General features: G+C 35.6%; 1 protein-coding gene across 6 annotated transcripts in view; it reads left to right on the forward strand.

Moving 5' to 3' along the window:
- KTN1 (kinectin 1) overlaps positions 1-21,158 on the forward strand; it is a 111,902-nt gene that overhangs the window by 87,087 nt on the left and 3,657 nt on the right. For 4 of the 6 annotated variants that reach the window (XM_055538124.1, XM_055538128.1, XM_055538125.1 and 1 more), the window contains 10 exons: positions 2,537-2,626; positions 7,027-7,107; positions 9,448-9,537; positions 9,658-9,750; positions 10,823-10,894; positions 11,100-11,183; positions 11,349-11,432; positions 14,408-14,491; positions 16,351-16,443; positions 17,292-17,412. In XM_055538124.1, the coding sequence (XP_055394099.1) occupies positions 2,537-2,626; positions 7,027-7,107; positions 9,448-9,537; positions 9,658-9,750; positions 10,823-10,894; positions 11,100-11,183; positions 11,349-11,432; positions 14,408-14,491; positions 16,351-16,443; positions 17,292-17,412 (892 nt within the window). The remainder of the gene's footprint in view (positions 1-2,536; positions 2,627-7,026; positions 7,108-9,447; positions 9,538-9,657; positions 9,751-10,822; positions 10,895-11,099; positions 11,184-11,348; positions 11,433-14,407; positions 14,492-16,350; positions 16,444-17,291; positions 17,413-21,158) is intronic. The other 2 variants (XM_055538127.1, XM_055538129.1) reach the window with 1 other exon arrangement.

Below are 21,158 nucleotides of genomic sequence, written 5' to 3' on the forward strand. Positions count from 1 at the left end.
AATCAAATATATGTTTGTAGTTATATTTCCTTTAGTGTAATGGATTTGTGTTTAGTTATATACTTACTCATCAGGCCCTAATTTTCACTAAAACCTTGATTTGAGACAGCTAGCAAATATTGGGACCAGAGAAATCTAGGTCAGAGAATAGAAAAATCTAGGCCAGCTTGGACATTATGGTTTCATTGTCAGTGGCTGCAGTCAGCTCTGTCAGCAGTAGGGGCTCTGTATAGTTTCTGATTGTTTCTATAACTTTGGTTTTCACTGTTAAGAGCTCCCTTTTAGCTTTTATTTTGTTATGAGGCTGGTTATCTACAAAGTGTTAAACTCTTAATATCATGCTATTCCTACAAGAAGTTATATACCACTTGTCATAGGGCATTCTTGCATGTTATGATTCCAAAAGAAAACTAGAATTTATTTTACTATGTGTTTGGTGATGAATATAAGAATTTATCCATGTTTCAAACCTCGTCACCAAATGCGTGATGGCCTCTTGCATGGCTAATGATCTATAGAGCATAGACTTTATACTTTCTCTGTTTTAATGTGTGTATTTAGACAGTCCTGAGATAGCATAGGTGTAAAGTGATACTGATTAACCTATAGACTACAAGTTGTACTATAAGGAGTAAATGTTCTTGAGGAGCCACTGTAAATGACAGGTTCACATGAAAGACATTTCACACACTATTACACTTAGATAAAAATAGTAAGGAAATTGTAATAGTAAGGAAATAATGATGCAATTTTCAGTTATATCTTTTCCAGATTTTAAGGTGGAATGGAAATTGCTATTCACAACCAAACTACTATGTCAAATGAAAACTTTTTGCCTAACTTGTTAGTACACCTTTGTTCTTGTTAGTTACAAATTAGACACCTATTTCCTTTAGTTAGATTATTTTTCCCTTGGGGAATTTTCAAAAAATTTTCTGTCCCAGTCTCTCTTCCTAACTGATTTTCTTTAGAGGTTGCTCTACTGCTTCTATGCTTCGTTGCTCAGTCATGTCCAACTCTTTGTGACCCCATGGACTGTAGCCCGCCACTCCTCTGTCCATGGGATTTTTCAGGCAAAAATACTGGAGTGAGTTGCCATTTCCTTCTCCAGAGCATCTTCCAGACCCAGGGATCAAACCCCTGTCTCCTGTGTTTCTTGCATTATAGATGGATCCTTTATCTGCTGAGCTATCAGGGAAGCCCACCACTTCTATGGTCAGATGATAAAGATGAGCTCTTGATTGTTTCTGAATTAGCTGTTAATCATTTTCCTTAAATGAATGTACCTTATTTTATACAGTTAGATGGGTATATTTCTGAAAAATAGTGGACTTCATTGAGTTATTGAAAATATTCCATTAAAACTCATTGAATTATTGAAAATACTCTATTAAATATTCCATTTTTAAAATCCTGCCACTAATCTGAGTAAAGTAACAGCATTTTGTATGTATAGAATATGATTAATCTCTAGCTTCTTACTGTATAACTTTAGATTTTTTATACTATTAGATTTTCTTAAATTGAAGTGTGTGCATCTTAAATCTGTAATATATTTGAAAGATCAGTTTAAATAATGGGGGAAAGATAGGCTTGAGATCTTGCTAGCTTGCTTGCCTTCTTGTCACCTGTTGAACTTCACCAGTGTTTTGAGATGATTTTCTTGGCTTTGTTTAGATGTGTATTTTTATAGATGTCTTTTTTTAATCTTGTAGAGATAATTTGAATATTAGACATTTATTTTTGTGTGATCAAATCATTATCCTAATTTTGACAAACCGTGGCTTTGAATTAACCATTGATACCCATTAGACTTGGATTTGAAATCACCAAATCTAGACATGCATTTGTAATACTTATCTTTAAATTTACAGCTGACAGAGTCCATGCATATGTGTCAGAATTAGTTTTCTTGATGTATGGCATTGGTGAAGTAGTATACCATCAATTTTTCCTCTTTCTCTTTACTCCTTTTTTCATATGTACACTTGTCAAATTTTGGTGGTTCTTTTTTCCCCCTTTGTTTAGCATAAATAGCTTCACATGACCTTGAAACTGGAAGTATCAAAGTTGCCATTTTAATCCCATTATTAAATTTAATTCCATCATTTATTGTCCATCAGTGATGTATTTTTTGAAAAGAGACTTGCCAGCCTCAGTTATGTCACCCAGATGCATATTTTTTACATGTAGCTTGTTTTAGCTGTAGGAAATGTTTTTTGTTTTGGCTTGGTTTTTGAATTGTTCCTGGAAGGGGTATCACTTGATGGCAAGGAAAATGTTAATATTGTCAGATATTGCCTTAGCTTGATTAATGTAAGACATTATTTGTTACTTAGGATGCTTTTGAGATTTTGCAGATTTTTTTCTTATGTAAGCATTTTGATATTTCAGAATGGGAAATTTGAACATTTGTCAGTAATAAGAATTTTAAAAATACCTTGCCTTTTCTTCCTTTAAGCTTAAAAGACTGTAGCTTTTTTATTTTTCAATTCTGTAATCTTCTGAGTTTGATTTGGTGCTTCCTCTGCTTTAGGAAAGACAACAACACGTGGAAGCTGTTGAGTTAGAAGCTAAAGAAGTTCTCAAAAAATTATTTCCAAAGGTGTCTGTCCCTTCTAATTTGGTAAGATTAATTTATTATTTTTTAAAACATGACATCTTTATCATTATTTAAGGAAGTTGTGAATAAGTAGCATTTGCACTCTGCACTTGGTTTTAATGGTGTGCTTATCAGTCTTTCTCATTTTTAACCTAAGGTGTCTTGAGTAGTTAAAATCAGTTAACTTGGTTCAAAATAATTTGTTTTTTCAATTGCTACTTTATTATAATCTATAAAATTTATATATCAGACATTATTTAGGTTATAAACATCATAAATGGGAAAGAGGTATTTCTTCATAAGTCAATAGTGGCTGAAAGTGAAAGTGTTGTCGCTCAGTTGTGTCCTGCTCTTTGCAACCCCATGGAGTGCAGCCCACCAGGCTCCTCTGTCCATGGGATTCTTTAGATAAGGATATTGGAGTGGGTAGACATTTCTGTCTCCAGGGGATCTTCCCGACTCGGGTCAAACCCTGGTCTCCTGCATTGTAGGCAGATTCTTTACTGTCTGAGCCACCAGGGAAGACTCAGTAGTGGTTAATAAATCAGTAATATTCTTAATGGCTTTATTAAAAATAGAACTTAATTTTAGGTGATTCCTTCTTAATTTTAAGAACACTTTATTTTTAAAAGTATTTAATACTAAGAACTAGGCTCTTTTTATTTCAAAACTTAAAATTTTGGTTATCTGTTAACTTTTTAAGCAAAAGTCTTGAAGATGATTTGGAATAGCTTGTTTTATCTGAGATTGTATGTGTTTTAAATGGGAGAGAAAAGTTTACTTGATTCAGAGAATATAATGAATATTTGAGGGCAGAGAAAGAAGCCAGTGAGTGTGCATGTAGTTTTCTAAAATAATAATAGAGGTCTTTTTTTTCTTTCAATGGAAAATTATACATACAGTCAAAAGTAGAGAGAATAGCATAATGAGCCTGATGTACCTTGTATCTCACCTTAACAGTTACCTATACGACATGCGTTGATACTGACAGTTTTATTTTGGAGGAAGTCAAACATCAGAGCATTTCATCAGTAAATATTTCTAAATAATAAGGATTCCTTCAAAAAATACTATTATTATATTTTAAAAAAATTTCTTATATCCTACATCTAGTCAATACTTGGATTTCTTCAGTTGTGATACAATCTATTTTAATGAAATAATAACAACTTATTGTAGTTTTTTAGTCAGGATTCAGATAAAGTCAACATGTGACTGATTTAAGATGTCTTCTAGATCCTTTTTATTCCACAGGTTCCCTTTTGTCAGCATACCTTCTCGCCCACTTTTTTTTTTTAACGTAGTGGTTTCAAGTTCATTTTCCCAGTCTGGATTTAGCTGACTGCATCCCTGTAATGTCAGTATGTTCCTCTGTCCTTTGTGTATCTCGTAAATTGGTAATCAGTGGAGTCCTGATTAGATTCAGACTCAGCACTCCAGGGGCAGGACAGGGTGGAGGCAAGACTATTTCATGAGCAGTGTTGTGCGCTTCCCTTAGGAGGGCCATAAGGCTCAGTGATAAAGTGTCTGCCTGCCAGTGCAGGAGATGTGGATTGGATCCCTGGGTTGGGAAGATCCTCTGGAGAAGGAAGTGGCAACCCACTCTAGTGTTCTTGCCTGGAAAATTCTGTTGACAGAGGAGTCTATTGACCATGGGGTCGCAAAAAGTTGAACATAGACATGACTTAGCAACTAATCAACAGCAATGTTTGCCTGTGCTTCTTTGGCCCTTTAGAGCTTATTTAGTCTGGCTACCAAATCTTTTTGACACAGCCCTGCTAATCTTTGGTAGCTTCTTTGCTTAGTGGTGTGATAAGATGTTCCTGAATTTATCATATGCATTTCCTGCCCCAAATTTTGAATCAGGATATTTCTCCAAGGAGAGGGCTTTGGGTGCCAGGTGTGATGTAAGTAAACTTAATGACCTATTCTCTGTGCAGTCTGAGTTTAGCTGCTTACTCTCAGGTTTTATCTATGTATATTCTATGTCTATCTTGCAGAAGAAGCAAAAATGCTTCTGTTTTCATTGTAACTGTTGAGGACATATTCAGGTTTGATGACTTAATAGATAATTGGTTGAATTGATGAAATACTGTGTTCTGGGTAATATGGATAAATTGTCAGTTCTAGTGCTGTTTTTACAATAAACACAGGAGGAGTTGTTCTTCCTATATTTCATATTTTTTTACTTTGTAGCCATAAGTCGTTTTTATTTCTGTATTCCTACTCTATATTTCATTAATGGAATAATGAAATTGGGAGATTTGTTTGATAGTATTTTATGAGCCAGAAGAGTTCATGCTTTGTATTTCTCTTCTTTAAAGATTATATAAGATCACCAGAATTAAAAATTCTTTTTAATGTAGCAAATTATTTCTTAACAGCTGTATTACTCACCTACAACCACCAAACCTTTTTTTACTATAAATATTTATGAATCACTGTAAGACATGGATGATTATATTTGGCTTCTATTCATCCACTTGTTAAAAGTTGAATACTTCTGCATGTAGTCTATGTTTAAGAAATATATTAAGTTTTCTGTGTGCTACTTAGAGTCTAGTATATAAGTTTTTAGAGATATGATGGATAATAGACTATTTACCTTAAGATAAAGCAATAATAATTAAATTTAATATTAAATTAAATTAGTCAGTAGATATAAAAGGGCTTTTATACATGAAGTAATTTTTGTAAACTGTTTTCTATTGCTTTTTTGCTAAGAAAATCTGCAGAGAAGAGATCTAAACTATATGACCGAGATTGAAGGGAAGTTTATATACTTTAAGTGTCTAAACAATTTTTCAACTGAATTTAATTTATATGGAATCTTAATATTCGAAGCTAAGTAGGATTTTAATAGTATGTTTTCATCATCAATCAAATTTATGATTGTGCTCAGTCATGTATGACTCTTTGCGACCCCATAGACTATAGCCCATCAGTCTCCTCTGTTCATGGAATTTTTCAGGCAAGAATCCTGGAGTGGTTTGCCAGTTCCTCCTCCAGCCCAGGATTTGAACCCATGTCTCCTGCATCTCTTGCATTACAGGAGGATTCCTTACCACTGAGCCACAGGGGAATGTAATTTTTTTTTAAATGAAGAGGCTTTTATGACTAATATGTACTATGGGATATTGCACTACAGGGTGATCTCAGCATCCAGTTGTCTTTGTTTTTTATTTTTATTTGATGAAATATAGAGAATCCTGATTCAGCCACATAACTAAAGCTTTTAATTAGAGCAATTAATAGAAATTTCATATGTGTGTGTTTTTTTTTAATCTTGAATTAAACTAAACCAAAGACCTATCAGTGGGCTTCCCTGATAGCTCAGTTGGTAAAGAATCTGCCTGTAATGCAGGAGACCCCAGTTTGATTCCTGGGTAGGGAAGATCTGCTGGAGAAGGGATAGGCTACCCACTCCACTATTAGGGCTTCCCTTGTGGCTTAGCTGGTAAAGAATCTGCTTGCAATACGGGAGACCTGTGTTCGATCCCTGGGTTGGGAAGATCCCCTGGAGAAGGGAAAGGCCACCCGCTCCAGTATTCTGGCCTGGAGAATTCCATGGACTGTATAGCCCATGGGGTGGCAAAGAGTCAGACATGACTGAGCGACTTTCACTTTTACTTTCAAAGACCTAAAAGACCTAAGAGGAAATTTTCTTTAAAGTATCTACCAAACACTCTTTATCTGAGTTTAAAATTTAGACAAGAAGCATAAAAAATCTAGAATAATTTATTTTTAACAAATTATTTATTTTAAAATATTTAACTAATAATTTAATAACTTATTTTAATGACTAAAACTATAAGAATGCCTTGTGTTTGCCTCAGCTAATCTTACAGTACAAATATAATTTTTGTTGATTTTAAACACATAAATATTCATGTATTCTTATTTCTCATTATGATTTTTAAAATGTTTCATAATATTTATTTTCAAGTATTTTCATAATGCCTGGAACACCTTCATAGAATCTGAAATCTTCTAACTAGTGTATCTCTGTAGAACTATCTCCTAAAAAAAGAAAAGTTTGAAAAATTGCTTAATCTAAGCTTTCTCTGTCTTAAAGATTGAATCTATTAGTCCCAGCCCTGGTTAGTGGTAGAGAGTAGTTTGAGCCCAAATCTTACCTGTATGGCCTGAATTTATTTGCAAATATCCTTGGACAGGGTAAATAAATTTAGATTTGATTTTGATGGTAATATAGTACACAGGCATATTTTTAGTGTTTATTTTCAAGACCGGGTCATGTACAACTTACTTAACAACTATAATCTTTTTTGAGATTTCCACAGGGATGGTGTTTGTCTACATAGGTTTCTTTTTATAATCTTCCAGTTTGGTTATTTACCTTTTTTTTTTTACTTATTTCATTTAGGTATTTTTTAAAATTAGTTATTTGATTTTTTTCTCCACAGAGTTATAGTGAATGGTTGCATGGATTTGAAAAGAAGGCAAAAGAATGTGTGGCTGGAGCTTCAGGTTCAGAGGAGGTTAAGGTTAGTTCAAGAAGTGAAGTATGTATATTTTAAACAAATGTAGAAAAAAAGAATAAATCAGAATTTGTCCTTAAGTTTGGGAAAGATAATAACTACATTATGAGTAGAATAGTGATCTTTTCAGAAAGTATAAGGTGATGTCATTTTGTGTACATTTCGATGCAAATGCCATTGTCGTCCTCATATTTGATATGTGTACAAAGCTGGTATTTGTCATTTCTTCAGCTCTGTTATCTTCAGTTCAGTTCAGTTCAGTCGCTCAGTCGTGTCCAGCTCTTTGCGACCCCATGAATCGCAGCACGCCAGGCCTCCCTGTCCATCACCAACTCCCGGAGTTCACTCAGACTCACGTCCATTGAGTCAGTGACGCCATCTAGCCATCTCATCCTCTGTCGTCCCCTTCTTCTCCTGCCCCCAATCCCTCCCAGCATCAGAGTCTTTTCCAATGAGTCAACTCTTCGCATGAGGTGGCCAAAGTACTGGAGTTTCAGCTTTAGCATCATTCCTTCCAAAGAAATTCCAGGGCTGATCTCCTTCAGAATGGACTGGTTGGATCTCCTTGCAGTCCAAGGGACTCTCAAGAGTCTTCTCCAGCACCACAGTTCAAAAGCATCAATTCTTCGGCACTCAGCCTTCTTCACAGTCCAACTCTCACATCCATACATGACCACAGGAAAAACCATAGCCTTGACTAGACGGACCTTTGTTGGTAAAGTAATGTCTCTGCTTTTGAATATGCTATCCAGGTTGGTCATAACTTTCTTTCCAAGGAGTAAGCGTCTTTTAATTTCATGGCTACAGTCACCATCTGCAGTGATTTTGGAGCCTCCAAAAATAAAGTCTGACACTGTTTCCACTGTTTCCCCACCTATTTCCCATGAAGTGATGGGACCGGATGCCATGATCTTTGTTTTCTGAATGTTGAGCTTTAAGCCAACTTTTTCACTCTCCACTTTCACTTTCATCAAGAGGCTTTTTAGTTCCTCTTCACTTTCTGCCATAAAGGTGGTATCATCTGCATATCTGAGGTTATTGATATTTCTCCCAGCAATCTTGATTCCAGCTTGTGCTTCTTCTAGCCCAGCATTTCTCATGATGTACTCTGCATATAAGTTAAATAAGCAGGGTGACAATATACTTGACGTACTCCTTTTCCTATTTGGAACCAGTCTGTTGTTCCATGTCCAGTTCTAACTGTTGCTTCCTGACCTGCATACAGATTTTTCAAGAGGCAGGTCAGGTGGTCTGGTATTCCCATCTCTTTCAGAATTTTCCACAGTTGATTGTGATCCACACAGTCAAAGGCTTTGGCATAGTCAATAAAGCAGAAATAGATGTTTTTCTGGAACTCTCTTGCTTTTTTGATGATCCAGCGGATGTTGGCAATTTGATCTCTGGTTCCTCTACCTTTTCTAAAACCCGCTTGAACATCAGGAAGTTCACGGTTCATGTATTGCTGAAGCCTGGCTTGGAGAATCATTTATAAAACTGAATATTTATCTCTGATTCCCTTTTTAGTTTGGGTTCAGGAAGTAAAGATCAGTTAATAGGTAGAACCTGACTGGTTTACTAACATAATACGTTATTCGGGAGTGTTCAGAGCCTAGATGCATTTTTATGCTTGACTGCTAAAATTTGGGAGATTCATTTTTTTTTTGTATCACAAGTGGCATGAATATAACCCTGTGGCATTGTGACTTTATTTCATATGAAGATCTGCTTTGATTTTACTGTCTCACTAAATAGTGACAAACCTATTTATATAAAATTGTATGATTATATTTTGTATTAAACATACTCTAGAAGTTTTATCTTTTGGCCATTCCTCCTGGCTTCTCTGGTGGCTCAGAAAAGTGAAGAATCTGCCTGCAATGTAGGCGATCTGGGTTCAACTCCTAGGTTGGGAAGATCCACTGGAGAAGGGAATGGGAACCCACTCCAGTATTCTTGCCTGGAGAATCCCATGGACAGAGGAGCCTGGCAGGCTGCAGTCCTTAGGGTCACAAAGAGTTGGACACAACTGAGTGACTAAACTTTCTTTCCTGGCATGTGAGATCTTAGTTTCCCGACCAGGGTTCGAACCTGTGTCCCTTGCATTGGAAACATGGAGCCTTAACCACTGGAATGCCAGAGAAGTCCCAGACTGGGAGTTTTATTAGGAAAATCAAATGACTTAACAGTGTCATTGAATTTCACTGCCACTTGAGAAGGTTGAAATGTAGTGATTAATAATAAAACAGAAGCCATTTATCTTAATATATCAATAAGTACAGAAACAAATTTGAAGCACAAAACTTTCTGGTAAAACTAGAGAATTTTTATTTATATCATTCTTTGCAGGATTTGGAGCACAAGTTGAAAGAAGCTGATGAAATGCACACATTGTTACAACTAGAGTGTGAAAAATACAAATCCGTCCTTGCAGAAACAGTAGGAAATGATTTTTAATCTACATTTTAAAATAATTATTAATTTATTACTTAGTGGCTTAAGTAGTTTATCTTTGTATTAGAACGTGAATTTTTCAGAACAACTATACTGTGTTCATAGGAAGGAATTTTACAGAAGCTACAGAGAAGTGTGGAACAAGAAGAGAATAAATGGAAAGTTAAGGTTGATGAATCACAGAAGACTATTAAACAGGTATTTAAAGAAAGCTTAGTGAAAAAAATAAGTAAGAGTTGTGTGAACTATTGGAAAAAAACAAAATCCAAACAGACTGGCAGTTCTCAACGTGGGGGGTTCTGGATCAGCAGCATCAGTATCTCATGGGAACTTGTTAGACATGCTTTTAGGCCCCACCCATAGCTTACTGGGGGCGAAACTCTGGGGCCAACACAGAGTTTCAAAGAGCACCACCCCCACCCCCGCAATGATACAGTGTTTTAAAGAGTTTTAAAAACACTGTTTTAAAGAGCCCTGCCCCCCCACCCCCTGCCCTGCAATGATACAGAATGTAAAGCGGTGTTGAAGAACCACAAGGTGATAACATAAGGCAAATAATTTGGTGTTCACAATGTTTTCAAACACTGATTTGTGACTCATGATATAGTATTCAAGGAATAGTAAGTCCTTCTGTTCATGGGACCTGAATGTTGTTAATGTAGTCTTAGTTTTTCTTCTATTTATAGTTTTCCCTCCATATCCATCAGGAAAGTGGTTTCAGAATCTTCAAAGATGCCCAAATCTGGTATCTTGAATGCTCATATAAAATGGATAGTAGTACTTGGGTGTGGTAAAGAGTGCTGTCTCTTGCTCACTTGTTTTCCTAGGCCAACCTGTGCAGAATCTAGAATTGTTGATGGTATTCTGTAATAATACATTTGGGGATTGATGAAGCTGATTATCAGTTAATTGTTAAAAAATTAAGCACTTTAGCTGGACTTCATATAATGTCATGCAAATGAGTTAGGTTTTGATCACAGTTTAAATCAAGTTATATGTGACACTCTCATTTTTAAGGGCTTTTAAAATTAAGTTATGGCTTTAAATGAGATACCTTAAAAAAAAAAACACCTCTGGGACACAGTTTTTGAGGGAGTAGCCTACTGTTTTCTCCCTTTGCCTGGCAAAGAAAGAAAGTCACTCTTTCTCCTCCAAAAAAAAAAAAAAAAACCACCTCCGAAGTATCTAATTGATTAAAATTCTACAAGATAGAAAAGCCTTTGTATCATTGGTGGTTTGACTCAGTCTTATAAATTATTTCACATTTCAGATGCAGTTGTCATTCACATCTTTGGAGCAAGAGCTAGATCGGTTAAGAAGAGAAAATAAAGATATTGAAAATGTATGTTATCTCATTGTTTTGATTTGTAACCTATGGCCTCATTTTTAGCATTAAGGCTGTGTTTTAAGATTTCTTTTATCTAATGATGTGGTTGTTGTACTTTTATTGAGATGGTATAGTTTTGAATTCAGTAAGTCTTGTAACTTTTCATTGTAGGGAAGTATCTTAAATTTGTTTAACTTTTCCTTCTTTGTTGTATTGCTAGCTGAGAAGAGAACGAGAGCATTTGGAAATGGAACTAGAGAAGGCAGAAATGGAACGATCTACCTATGTTACAGAAGTCAGAGAGGTACTTAAAATAGAATTTTTTCAACCTTGCTTCTCAGGTGAAGTTAAATTTATAACAGAATGATAAAATATTTCAGTGTAAGTTGTTTGTGGCAGAGCTTCCAAGTAGCATACAAACATGGGATATCATAAGGAGATCAATCTTAAACTCTAAACTTCATTGCAGCTGAAAGATCTGTTGACTGAATTGCAGAAAAAACTTGATGATTCATATTCTGAAGCAGTAAGACAGAATGAAGAGCTAAATTTGGTAAGAAGCTTGTTCTCCACTGTGTATCAAGTAGGCTCTGAAAACACTTGTGTTGACATGTGGAGAAGCCATCCAAACCTTTCTCCTTGCTAACACCCTTAGCTTGGCATTTTTAAAGTTTAAGATAATCTTCATATTCTGATGATTCGAGATGGTTTCTCTTTTCTTGATTTCTAAGATGATCCTTCTTTTCTTAGCTCCTAACAATGGCATGTGTGGCTTGCAACTCTTTTTCAAAAAAGTTTTCTGTGTTTTATAAAACCAAATTTCTTCAACAGCATTATTTTCAGTGAATAAAGACATTAAACAAGCAACGTAAACACTGGCTGCATTATCAAGTTTCTCAGAATTACCGTAGTTAACTGGGCCTCTTATATTCCAACATGGAAGGAGATTACTGAAGGTGGAAGATACATGCTCTTCTTTCAAGGGCAGTGATCCAATCTAGCTTCTTATTTTAACTGGCATTTCTGTACATTATATATAAGGCAAAGCTTATGGAATTCTTTACCATCATCGTATCATTCAGAGCATAATAATTTTAAAACTACAGTCTCAGAGTTAGCTAAATGTTGTATAAAGACATAGAGTACACTGTATTCCCATTCTTAAATTTTCTGGAAATTTACACTGATTGACAGGCTTATTTGTTACATAAACATGACTATCTTATTGTATGTTTCAAACAATAGTCATTATGTCTGTCTGTGACTTTTAAAAATTAAAAATGTTACTAGATTTTTAAAAAGTACCTGAATGAACTCTAGTACAATCGCAATAAGCTGATTGTCTCCTTACTATAAGTTGGTGCTGCCAAATTTGGAATTTTCTTTTTAGTATTGCTGTATACCAAAGAAAATTTCTTAACTCATTCATGTTAAGCAGTGTTACAGCAGTGATCCATGGGAATCAGTTTTCAGAGTAGGGCTGTCTGTGAAATGTACACATTAAGTCCCCACCCTGACCCCCTGTCCATACACACACCCCTTTCTAGTTTTAAAATAAAATTTACCTTCATTTTACCTGAATTCAATCATTCCCACTGCAATGTAAGATTAGTTTTAGGTACACTTGCTATATATTGCACAGATTGGTACTGGGGTATGCTACAGCTTTAAGGGATATGCTTATCCTATAATGTGGTTTTAAAAAAGCCATTTCTAACTACAGTTGTTGGAGATTTTACATTTAACTTTGGTGCTTCATGGCTGACTCCAGTAGTAGCTTCAAACCCAAGGATTATGTTGAGTCTCCATTTAGCCTGGTGCTCTCTTTGTATATTTTGACCCTTCTGTCAAAAGGTCATTTTGAACAGTATTTAAATTTTTTTTGCCTTGAGTTTGCAGTCTTCATTTTAATCTTTCTGTTTGTTTTTTGCTCAGGGTAACTTCCACATTTTAAGATATATTAAAGTAATTTTGTTTTTGCTTAGACATTGTATGTTCCTGGGCCAAAGGAGTAACCTCTCTGATGTATGAAATCAGAGTTAAATAAAGGAGTGAAAACTAAAGGATTTGGAATAGAGTTTGCAAAATCAAATTTGCAAATGTCATGTCTTGCGTGCACTGATTCTTTCTACATGTTTGAAATGCTAGTGTCTTATATTTTCCCCTTTGGGGTTTCCAGAACTGTTTGGAATGCTTTGCTTATGGGTAAGAGGCATAATCAATTAATTTGATGAGTTTAATTAAAAAAGTTATTTTTGTCAGTCCATTTCCTTCATTCATAATTATTCAGAATAGTTACTGAGAGAAGAGGCAGTATGATTGACACTGGAGTTTAATACAACTTTATAACTGTTTCAACAAGTTGGTTGAGATGTATATGTTAAGATGTTTCTTGTTGGTATAGTTAAGTCATTGTGGTCTTGCACTCATTTCTCTAGTGACACCTTAAAGGATGAACAACATTTAAATTTTTGAAGATTTCATTTTACTGGATATTTGAAGATTTCATTTTCTGTTCGGTGTTTTTAAAAATATTACATAATTCTTAACTATATAGATTAAGAAAACCTTTAAACAATTAGTAAACTTTATTACTTGCCTTTTAATTTGAAATAAATGTGAGTGAATAGGCTTTATGAATAGTGAATAATACTTAAAATAGCTGTGACACAAACCTAGACAGTGTATTAAAAAGCAAAGACATCACTTTTCCAACAAAGGTCCAGATAGTCAAAGCTATGGTTTTTCCAGTGGTCATATGTAGATGTGAGAATTGGACCATAAAGAAGGCTGAGTGCCGCTAAGAATTGATGCTTTTGAATTGTGGTTTTGGAGAAGACCCTTGAGAGTCCCTTGGACTGCAAGGAGAGCAAACCAGTCAATTCTAAAGGAAATCAGTCCTGAATATTCATTGGAAGGACTGATGTTGAAGCTGAAGCTCCAATACTTTGGCCATTTGGTGTGAAGAGCTGACTTATTGGAAAAGACCCTGATGCTGGGAAAGATGGAGGGCAGAAGGATAAGGGGCCGACAGAGAATGAAATGGTTGGATGGCATCACTCACTCAATGGACATGAGTTTGAGCAAGCTCTGGGAGATAGTGAAGGACAGGAGAGCCTGGTGTGGACATGAGTTTGAGCAAGCTCTGGGAGATAGTGAAGGACAGGAGAGCCTGGTGTGCTGCAGTCCATGGGGTCCCAAAGACTTGGACATGACTTAAGTGACTGAACAACAACAGTACTTAAAATAGTAACACTCGACGGTAATTTTATGGTTTTGTTTTTATATCTGCAGTTTTTTAAACTCTAGTTTGTTACTGTAGCTTTTCTTAAGTTTAGCTTTACAGATTGGAATCTCCACTGCTTACAGCTTTTCTATACATCTGATGCAGCATATTGGCTAATCCACTGTGCATAATAACTGTTAGCGATCCCATTCTTTTTCATTCATTCTTCAGTCCTAGGGATCTCAGCATAATCAAAGAAGAATGTGAATTAAATTAATTGTGGTGTTCCTTTATTTTTACAGTTAAAGAAACAGTTAAATGAAACACACGCAAAACTTAGAACTGAACAAAGTGAAAGACAGAAAGTAGCTGGTGACTTGCATAAGGTAAGACACTGCTTGTCCTGAAGATGCCGTATCATTATAATGTATTGTACTTTGAGTCTTAAGCTGACATACTGCTAACTTTTCATTTATTCTTTTGCATCATCCCATTAATTTGTTCTTAAATTTAAGCTGTTTGCTACATAGTTACATATTTGGAAATGGACTTTTTGGCTTGTTTTTCCATTTTTCTTAGTTTGCTGCTGCTTTTCATCATATTTATATAATTGCTTTATAAAGTACAGATTACATTTTGAATTCAATTGATATTACTCTTAAAAAATTTGGTTACATTCATATATTTTTTATTGGGATTTGCTTATATAGTCATTTACAAAGTATATTTTCTTTGAATCTTCTTGCTTCCTTCGTGGTTCAAACGGTAAAGAATCCTCCTGCAATGCGGGAGACCTGTGTTTGAATCCTGGGTTGGGAAGATCCCCTGGAGAAGGGAATGGCTACATACTCCAGTATTCTTGCCTGGAGAATTCCATGGGCAGAGGAGCCTAGCAGTCTACAGTCCATGGGGTCGCAAAGAGTCGGACGTGACTGAGCGACTTTCACCTCACCTCATCTCATCTCATGTGTCTAAAAGAAGTGTAGACCTCTGCTGTTTGAGAAATTTATTCCTTTATTTCTTTGTAGAAGTATGTTTCTCTTAATCTCACATAGATGGGTGATCTTTAGGATTACGTTTTTTATTCTTTGCATTAGTTTGACAAGTTATTTGTAATTTTGCTGAGATTTTTAATAGTGTAATTTGTATATGCTTTTATCAGAGCTGCTTTCGAGCTATGATTGGGTTTATAGGAGATACAGTCAGCAAAACAAATATGTCACTTTCTGAAAGATTGAAGGAAATATTTCTGTTGGTTCTATATGATTATAGCTTATAATTATTGTGCAAAAGTCTAGGACTCTAGAGTTGGTTCATATTTCTTTGATGTTGTGGCCAGTAGAGAAAATGTGAACTTAAAAAGTTTTGGAGCTCTGACTTAGGTATATATAATACGTTGTCAAAACTGAGCAATCTAATTTACTTTGATACTTGATTTTAGTGTTTGACACTGGACAAACTAATAAAACATGCAGCTTTAGCCTAACAATTTATTTTCTCAGAAGGTGCTTTAAAGATATTAAACAGGTGCTCAAAGATATGGATATGCCATGTTGTTTGGCATAAAATGGCAACAATAGTTGGTAGTGAACTGCCCCATATCTATATAATAGAAATATTGTGTAACTCGTGATTGGCAATGCATATAAATATTTACTGACATGTAAAAAGATAACAAAATTTTTCATGAAGTAATGTGTATGTTAAAAGCCCATGTACAGAATGTTTTCTACCAGTCTTCCATTAGGACGTATATGCACTGACGAGGGATTCACACCAGGAATCAACAAACTCAAAAGTTTTAGGATTTACTGCCCACCTATAGTTTCTTTCACATACTCTTTGCTAACATGACTCTTTAAAAATGTAAAAACCATTCTTAGCTTGTAAACTGTACAAAGACAGAGTGTGGCTAGATTTGGCCAGCCTCTGATCTAGACTAGTATCACTAACGTGATCTTGATCTAACCTAAATACCACTGAGGTTATTTCTGCTTTTAATTTCTTTATACATTTTCTTCATTGTTTGTGAGCATGTGTTTTTATAATCTGGTAGGGGAGACAGCTATTTGATTTTGGAGAAAAAACTTGAACAGGTTGACTTTTATGTTGTATTGTGAGAAGAGCTTTAGTTTTACACAAAATATGTAAGGAAATCACTCATTTTTTCATATATATATATATATATATATATAGTTATCTATCATTTGTAGTATTGATAGGCTCTATATTGCTTTCCTTGCAGGCTCAACAGTCACTAGATCTTATCCAGTCAAAAATAGTAAAAGCTGCTGGAGACACTACTGTTATTGAGAATAGTGATGTTTCCCAAGAAACGGTATGCATTTTCTTTAGCTCCAAATCTCTGAGCTAATTACCTTATAAATTATGTGAAAAATGAAAAATGTACAAGATCCATCTCTGAAAAAATGCCTTTGTAATGTGCTTCCATCAATTTTGTTGCATTCTTAACTCAAGGTCATCTTTTCTTTGAGGTATCTTATCTGAAATTCTGTGTTTTTATTAATGTTTGTTTTCACTTTAGCTTGGTGAGATATTACATTAATGTTTAGGTTTGAGTTGGGAGGTATTATGGTATACTACTTAAGACTGTAGACTCTGCTTCTTGCATTTGAATCCTGATTCTGTTGTTTAGTAGCTGTGTGACTGACTTAGGGGAAACTCTTTAGCCTCTCTAGGTTTTAGCTGCTCCATAAAAGGGAATGATCATAGTACGTATTTTGTAGGATTGTTGCAGGGAATAAATGAATTACTATATAAAACACTTAGAATAGTGGGTAACCCAACAATGCCTCAAATTTTGTAAGAGCTCAATATATGTTTGTTATTTTTCTGTTGTTGTGAGTGTATTCTCCTTTGGCTCTTTGTACATTTTTTTTGTGAAAGCAGAAAAAGATTTTTGTCTGATATTCATAGTTTCTTTATTTTTCCCTGTGCAGCCTAGTGACAGCATTTATATAACATTAAACTTTCTTAGGTGCAGACTACCTTGCACTGCTAGGTAGCAAATACTATTGCTCTATGTGGTTTTTATTGTCAATTTTCATGTCATCTTTCAGATTTTTTATACTGTGTGTAAAACAACAATAAAATATTTTCTGATTTTGGTTGCAAATGCCTTTTCCTTATGCTTAGGGTTTTTCATCTCTTTAATCTTTTTCTTAGGAGTCTTCTGAGAAGGAGACAATGTCTGTAAGTCTAAATCAGACTGTAACACAGTTACAACAGTTGCTTCAGGCAGTAAACCAACAGCTCACAAAAGAGAAAGAACACTATCAGGTATTAGGTAAGAATAACTGAAGAATTGCTGCCTGTCTGTGGATAATTGACATAGTGTGTGTGAATGTATATACAGTGTGTATTTACCATAAATATAGAAACTCTTGTTACCATAGTGGAGATTTCCCCTCTGTATCTCTCTCAAAACCTCCAAATGACAACTTTAGCTTTCTTGGAGTTTTATTTCCATCTTGTGCATACTTTGATCTTGTAGTTTAGAGAAGAAAATACATACCTTTAAAAAAAAAATACATACCTTTTTTTTTTTTTAAGTATATATAAGTTTCATGATTATAGCGTTATACTTGTGTACATTGCAAGGTCATAACTACCACAAGACTAGTTACCATCTGTCACCGTACAGTTGACCTCCTTTTTCACTTTTGCCCACCCTCCAACTCCCTTCCCCTCTGGTAACCACTAAGCTGTTCTGTTTTGTAAGTTTTTGTTTTGTCTTATTTTGTCTGTTTCGTTTTCTTTAGATTCTACATACTAGTGAAATCATGTTATTTGTCTTTCTCTGACTTAGTTTATTTAGCATAATACTTCCAAGTTCTAACCATGTTGTTGCAAATGGCAGTATTTCCTTCTTTTTTTATGGCTGAGTAGTAATTCATTGTGTATGTGTGTGTGTGTGTTTACCTTCTCTATCCATTCATTCATTAGTGGACACTTAGGTTGTTTCTATAAATCTTGGCTATTGTGAATAATGCGGCAATGAACAGAGCCATGTATATACCCTTTTGAATCAGTATTTTCATATAGAAATACTTTTCTTCTTTGACCTTTCACATAAGATGCTGAACTGAAAAATTGTCATCACAGTTTACATTGGAAGCTGGGTTTTATTTAAAGTTGCTTATGGGTAATCAAAGAAATACATTTTTTAATTCTTGAAGTGAGAGTCTTAGCTGAAGATAAATAAACCATCATTAGCCAAACTATGTTTTGAAATTTTATTGCCCATATGACCTGAGAATGCATGTTGATGAATTAATTGTTGGTCCCTGGGTTTTACCTGTTTTAAGAATGACTTAAGTCACAATGCCTTGGGTAATTAAGATGTTCTGGTATGCACTGAATACTGTAGATATTCTTCTTTTGAAGCTGTTTGTTCTATAATAAGCATGGTGTCCTGGAGATCAGTGGAGTGGCCTGTGCAATGCCACGGGGCAACTTACACTGAATTCTCCCTTTCAGCACTCAAACTTAGGACTCTTAGCATATGCAAAGGCCTCAGGATAGGTTAGTGAAAGTCTCTCAGTCATGTCCGACTCTTTGTGATCCCATGGACTACACAATCCATGGAATTTTGCTGGCCAGAATACAATTTTGTAGCCGTTCCTTTCTCCAGGGAATCTTCCCAACCCAGGGATCAAACCCAGGTCTCCTGCATTGCAGGTGGATTCTTTACCAACTGAGCGCCCAGGGAAGCCCCAGGATAGGTTGGGTGCCCTGAAAAAGTTGCGAGGGACCTCCATCTTGATTCCAGGGGCATTCTATCTCACTTGTAGATTGATTGTCTTGCCTGCCTTTAGTACATACTCTTCTTTAAACTGCTATTTCAGGTCAGTTACCTCTAAGAAGACTTTGCACATAAACTCAACTCATTCTTCTAACTTGTCAACAAGAATTATATCTCAGTCTTTTATCCTTGGTAAGCTGGCTTCTCAGTTGCCTAGAGTTAAACTTCTACCACTTTACCACCCTCCCCTAACTGAGAAAATAACCTTGCTTCCTGTGTCCCAGGGCAGCTTTCCTTCCCACATCTTCAGTCCTGTTTTCTTCTCCACATACTGCTTCTGTTTAGTCTTGAAAACATGCTCAAATATCTTATTTTAACTTTATGCTTCAGGATACCATCCTAGTTTTTTTTTTATTTCACTGCTTAAAAATTTTTAAAAGAAGTAACTATCCTCACAGTATCTACTTCTTTACTTGCTGGTCTCTGCTCTGGAGAAAGGCTGCTTTTTCTGCTGTTCCAGGAACTGGATGAAATGACCTGTCGTTCCATGTCATTCATTAGTGATTGCCTAATTGCTGGAGCTGATACAGGATCTTCTTTTGCATACAAGATACTGCAAATAGTTATGAATTCTAAATATGGTGAGGTCAGTCCATAGAAAGGTTTCATATCTGAGAACCTGCAAAATTATAAGCTGTCCTGTTACCCTTTTCCCTTAGACCTTGTCAATAATATCTCACTAGCATCTCAAAAGTATTCTCTAGTTCTTTTCTTTTCTTTTCTTTTCCTCAGACATGTGGTCTGAACCATTTTGGCTTGCCTGTTTCCACTTTGGTCTTAATCATGTAAAATTTGAGCCTTACACTGATTATCAGTAATAACACTTTTATTTTTCAGACTTTTTTTTCCTGGTTTATAAAATTACAGTGTGTAATTTGTTAAAAGAAATACATATACCCTGGCAACACAACTAAAACTGAACTGTTGTTTAGCAGGAAGCTTATCTAAGTGATGACTCAGCATTCTTCTGTCAGCTGGTGAACATAAGTCCACTTTTGGCAAGTGAAAGGGTGGTTGAGTGATCAGTAGTATATCATGCGGGTTAGATGGATTGTGTGAATTCAGAGGTCCACCAGCACTTGAGAACTCTCCTTGCATAGGTTCTATCCAGCACTGACAATGATTACCCCTCTGTAGGGGTCCCTTGGTTCCCACAGCTTTTCTTTATGCCTTTTAAATGTTTGTGTTACCCTTGGTTTTTTAACTTCAGCCATCATTTTTCCTCAGTGTATACTCCCCCTTGTTAACTCTTTTAAAACTATCAATACTACCGGATGATTAAATTGGAAATACAAATTTCTTAATCATCAGAATTTATAGGTTAATGCCCGATGTCAAGAATCTTCTCTTTTTTCCCCCTATTTTATTTAGGTATAGTTTATTACTTTTTTTTTTTAATTGAAGTACAGTAAATTTACAATCTTGTTTTAGTTTATGGTATACAGCACACACACACACACACACACACACACACACACACACACACACATTTTAGTATCTTTTCCATTATATTCAGTTCAGTTCAGTCACTCAGTCATGTCCAACTGTTTGCGACCCTATGAACCATAGCACGCCAGGCCTCCCTGTCCATCACCAACTCCCAGAGTCTACCCAAACCCATATCCATTGAGTTGGTGATGCCATCCAGCCATCTCATCCTCTGTCGTCCCCTTCTCCTCCTGCCCCCAATCCTTCCCAGCATCAGGGTCTTTTCCAATGAGTCAACTTTTCATATGAGGTGGCCAAAGTATTGGAGTTTCAGCTTCAGCATCAGTCCTTCCAGTGAACACCCAGGACTGATCTCCTTTAGGATGGACTGATTGGATCTCCTTGGAGTCCAAGGGGCTTTCAAGAGTCTTCTCCAAAACCACAGTTCAAAAGCATCAATTTTTTGATGCTCAGCTTTCTTCACAGTCCAACTCTCACATCCATACATGACTACTGGAAACCATAGCCTTGACTAGACGGATCTTTGTTGGCAAAGTAATGTCTCTGCTTTTCAATATGCTGTCTAGGTTGGTCATAACTTTCCTTCCAAGAATTAAGCGTCTTTTAATTTCATGGCTGCAGTCATCGTCTGCAGTGATTTTGGAGCCCAAAGAAATAAAATCAGCCACTGTTTCCCCATCTATTTGCCATAAAGTTCTTGCCTGGGAAATGGACAAAGGAACCTGGTGGGTTTTAGTCCATTGGGTTGCAGAGTCGGACATAACTTAGCAACTAAACAA

This window comes from Bubalus kerabau, chromosome 10 (assembly GCF_029407905.1).
Source record: "Bubalus kerabau isolate K-KA32 ecotype Philippines breed swamp buffalo chromosome 10, PCC_UOA_SB_1v2, whole genome shotgun sequence".
NCBI lineage: Eukaryota > Metazoa > Chordata > Mammalia > Artiodactyla > Bovidae > Bubalus > Bubalus kerabau.